This window comes from Echinops telfairi, unplaced genomic scaffold (genome assembly GCF_000313985.2).
Source record: "Echinops telfairi isolate 266 unplaced genomic scaffold, ASM31398v2 ScPeMD7_7424;HRSCAF=8462, whole genome shotgun sequence".
NCBI lineage: Eukaryota > Metazoa > Chordata > Mammalia > Afrosoricida > Tenrecidae > Echinops > Echinops telfairi.
The window spans coordinates 22,100,615-22,105,551 of record NW_022111324.1 but is presented as its reverse complement, the minus strand read 5'-3'; the positions used below and the strand labels follow the sequence as shown (position 1 = coordinate 22,105,551).

At 38.6% G+C, this 4,937-nt stretch overlaps 1 protein-coding gene across 1 annotated transcript in view; it reads right to left on the bottom strand.

The window, feature by feature from the left end:
- XPR1 (xenotropic and polytropic retrovirus receptor 1) overlaps nucleotides 1-4,937 on the bottom strand; it is a 183,754-nt gene that overhangs the window by 170,210 nt on the left and 8,607 nt on the right. The window contains exon 2 of the mRNA XM_045297982.1: nucleotides 1,946-1,997. Coding sequence (XP_045153917.1) covers nucleotides 1,946-1,997 — 52 coding nt within the window. The remainder of the gene's footprint in view (nucleotides 1-1,945; nucleotides 1,998-4,937) is intronic.

Here is a 4,937-nt window from a genome sequence, read left to right as displayed (position 1 = left end):
TCAGTAACACCAATAAAATTGTTCATAAGGCCATACTTTTCTCCAGAGGCCTACAGAAGTTTATAGGAAGGGAATCACTTGTTAAACAGCAAGAGCAATCCTGGCAAGTAGGCAGAAATCCATCTGAAGAAGCTGGCCCATCTTGGAGGCAAAATGGGTCTGAACAGAAGCAGTTCCCTTCAAATTTCTAAGTCAGCTCCCATCACCTGGGCTGGGTTACTAGATCATTGCTCCTCATCTCCACACTCCAAACTAATCTTAAGGGAGCCTGCCTTCAAGTACTACATTATAGTCTCATTCCCCCAATCACGCCAGCATCCAAAACCTGTCAGTGAGTTGATGAACCCACAGTGCTCCTCATAAGTGTGTCCACGTTAGTATTCTTCTGACTGAGCCAGATGGACAAGGAATATGAGAACATAATTTTCCAGTCCTGCACATGCAGGTGATAGCAAAGGCACAGCTAATATTTCCCAAATATAGATTAAAATGAAACAATTATCAATGTTTTTAAAAAGTCAGTCATTTCATGACTGCCAAACTGTGCACATACATACATATATATGCTTGCATAAACATACATGCACAACCACAACAAATATGCTCCATTATCTAATTATAGCTCTACATTAAAACAAACCATAGAGAGAAAGAAAATAATGCATTGCACAGACTAAGAACTAAGGATTTATGAATGGATGAGTGGATAGACAGACGGATAGACTAACAGATGGTCAGAAAGACAGAAATGGATGGAAAGATAAACAGAAGAAAAAAAAGAAGAGTGAGAGAGGGAGGGAGGGAGGGAAGAAAGAAGCAACATACATTGGAAGGAGAAGCACAACACAAAAAAGAAACTTGATTCTAAGTATTGATGATTCCCAGTCCTAAAGGGGACATAGGGTATTTACTACAAGAGATCCAGCACACTAACAATCCTTCAATAGTAGTGATCTACCAGTAGATGCCTGGATAGAGATGCAGGCTGAGGTGGTGTGGAAAAGAAGATGGTCGTATACCCACGAATACATATATAGATTGGGAAAAGGATATTTGTATTCACCTTTGCTGCAAATATATCCTTACACATAACCAAACACGTTGAAGTAATGAGTTGCAGGGTTGGGGGATCCAGACCATAGGATCAGGGGACATCAGAGTTAATCGGCATAACACAGTTCACAAAAACAATGTTCCTTATCTTATTTGGTGAGTAATAAGTGGGTCTGTAATACTCGAGAGCAGTCATCGAAGGTGTAAATGTTAGAGGGAATCAATAAGAGGGATAAAAATCAAGAGAAGCAGGGAGACAATTGGTTCAATGGATTAAAGAACCATGGAAACATCAGTCTCCACAACTCTGGGTCCAGAACTAGGTGGTGCTGCCTACCACCATCAACTTCTCTAAGAAAGAACACATTTGAAGGTTCCAGATAGAGTGGGTGAGAAACATGTAAAGAGAAATCATAAAATCACACAAGAGAACTGGCTTACTAGTTGGAGAGGGACTGATGGAACTCCCAAGAATATTGCCCTTAGGCACCATTCAGGTTTGGAACTGAATTCATCCCCGTGAGAATAATCAACTATTTAAGATCAAAAGGGCAGAGGGTTAAGGAAAGAAGGAGAATGGAAACAGGAAATGTTGAGAAGTAGGATAAGCCATGGTACATTGAAGGGTTGAAAGGGGCTATTGAATGTAAAAATAATGATCTGCTCTATATGCCTTCACCTATATCACAGTAAAAAGTGTTTTTTTAAAAATAGGCTAAATATGCACTAGATAAAATAATTTGGATAAAGTTTAAAATAATCATAACAAATTATTGAAAACAAAATTCTGCAATAAGGTAGAGAATCAAATGAGCTTTATACTTTGTTTAAAATGTCAGTCACTAAAAAGATGTTATGCAACTAAACTTAGGGGCAAATAAATACATCTTACCTTCCACAGAAGGTGCCTGGTCCTGAGCTGAATACAGCATATCCTTGAAAGCCTATTAGAGAGAGAGCGAAAAGGAAGAAATAAATACATGAAACCATGTGTACTCTTTATACTGAAGGCTTTTGAAGCTTAGGAATTACTTCTTTCAATATCCTGGAAATGACTATATATGGTTATGTAAATTCAGAATTTAGTGAAATACTTCAACCAACTTCAATAAACTAAAGGGCAAAATTATATATTGCATAAATATTACATATTGAACCACTCAGTTTTCCTCAATCTTTAAAGTCAGACAAAGGACATAAAAGAAATGTAATCTGTGTAACCAAACCAATCCCACTCCCATCAAGTTGATTCCAACTCACAACAACCCCACATGGAAGATTAGAACTTCCCCTTGGGGTTTCCAAGGATGTATATCTTTACAGAAATAGAATGTCACCACATCATTCGCTCAAGGAGCAGCTGACCAATTAAAAATGCTAACCCTGGGGTTAGCAGCCCAAAATGTGTATATCAGATATCTCAGGGCCCAATAACTTCCAGGCTTAGAAAAATAAGAGTTCTAATCCAGAAGATCTTATATGTGCAAATTGCAGTTTGAGACTTTTTTTAAAGTCCTAGACAGGTATGGAGTGATTGTTATAGAATGCTTCGCTGATAGGAATTTTAAAAAAGTTAAATGAATAGGGAAAGTATAAGGAAAACAAAACAAACCCAGCCAGAGAAGGGTTAAGAACCTATCATGGTGCTGGTAAAATCGGAGACTCTAATGACAGAATGAAGTTCCACTCCTGGGCATTTCCTATTGTTGCTGTTGTTAGTTGCCAGAAAATAGATTCCAATGCATGGTAAACCCACATGCATTAGAGTACAAATGCTGCATAAATTTTTCAATGCTATGACCTTTAGAAAGCATTTCAACAGGCTTGTGGAGTGGGTTCAAACTGATAACCTTTAGGCTAGTAGGCAAATATCTTAGCCACGATCTTAACAGTTTATACCATGTGTAACGAAATTAACTGAGGTTAACAGCAACCAAATAAACATCAAGGCTGGCTAGAGGGAATTGTACACTGTAAGAGTCCAATAACTCTTGAGTGCAAAGCGTTCCTTCTTTGGAGAAAACGAAAGACAATAAATTATATAAAGTAGAATCTCTTGATATGTAATAAAAATGAACTAAATTTACAAAAATTACATAAAATTAAGTTTTAAAAATACGAATTGAGGTTTTATAAATAGAAAATAGTGACAATCTTCATTCTGATTATAAAACTGAATCATAATTTCCTTTAAATCAAAACAACTGAGTGAAATTATGGACAACTCATTTTGCTTTTATTACTTGTTTTCCTCTTTAAAAAAAAACTTCCCATGTTTCTTGTAATAATAGTGTCAAGAAAATGCTAAATATACTATTCTATGCCCATGACTAGAGAATGAGACCCAATTAGGAACTAGGGGTAGGGGAGAGGGAAAAAAAATCTTACAACAGATTGTGTTTCTATTGTATTAGTATCTATGGCTATTTGCTATATTGTTACCCAGTGCACATCTATTTACACAAAACAAACTCAAAGGATTTCCTGAATTAGTACTATTTCACTTGAAAGAAATCTAATATTTGCCATAACTCTAATTAAATCTAAATGATAAATTAAGTAATATGCTTTTCCCCCCAAACCAATACTATTCATTCAACAACATTAACAAGACAAGATAATATATGCTATTTTGCTGAAACAAAATCTCAAAAATTTTTAACAAGTTCTTTGAGCAAGAAATACTTACCTAGTACTTTGTCAGATGTAATGCAATTCTAGTTTTTGTCTCATACTATGGCAGGGCAGCAAAACCAACTGCTTTAGAGTATAGAGTAAAACAAAAATATATAAAACTCAACTCTGCCACTTAGCTGGTAAATTTACCTTGGGCATATGAATTTCATCTGTAAAATAAGACTAGTAGTAAACCATGCTCACAAATCTGTTTTGAGGACCTAAAACTCATATAAATTCTTATGGGGACTTCCAGGAAGATGGCGATGGTGCAACACATACCAGAGGCATTCGGCAGAAATCAGCCCAAGAGAGTTACTTAGAGGGAAATTGAACAATACTGAATCACAGGAGGAGCATCATAAATATAAGTAGGCACAGATCCACAAGGTTATGAGGGGCTGGGGGCTTTTGCCTTACCACAGTGAAGGCTGGTTGGGGCTTGACTTTAGCCCCACCACTGTCTCGGCCAAAGCCGGGACCTTTTGGATATGTCCCAGGGACTTAATCTCAATACAGCCACAGCTTGCTGCCACCTCCAGGCAGGGATTAAACCCTTGCAGCTCCATGGGGAGGGATCAGGGCTGCTACATTGTTACTTTTGTTTCCCTACCTTCTCTCTATCCCCCCAGAATCTCAGCAGGATTATTTTAATATTTTTTTCTCTTCTGTCTCTTTCCTGTTCTCTTAACATTCCACTGCTGAACTCCACACCACTCCCCTTAGCCTAAGGCATTTACGCCTCAACCCCAACCAGTTAGGTGAGCTCCACCTTGTGCAGAGTAGCCCGAGGATGAGGAAATCCCTGCCAAACCTCCACCAGGCGATACTTTGCCCAACTTCTTAGTGGGGAATCCCTGCTTGTGTGGCTGGAGAAGCACCTATTTTTCTTTTGTTGTCCCACATGACTGAGGGGACTTCCTCCTGCATACCCTAGTGCCTCACAAGGCCTAAGGAAGCTCGGCTAACACTCGTCAACGTTCCATGCTGCTGCAGGAACTACTGCCCAATCTCCACAACAACAAAGCAGGCAACCCACCAGCCTTATGGGGCACTCCCATGAGAGGGAAGACACAGGAGGATAAAGTGGTAGGTTAATTCCATACTGAATTTAGCTGTAGGTAGCTCAATGAAGCATTCCTACAAGTCTCCCAGAGAGAGCCAGAATTCTTCGCTTACCTGGAAAATGGCACCTGGCTCCTCTAAAA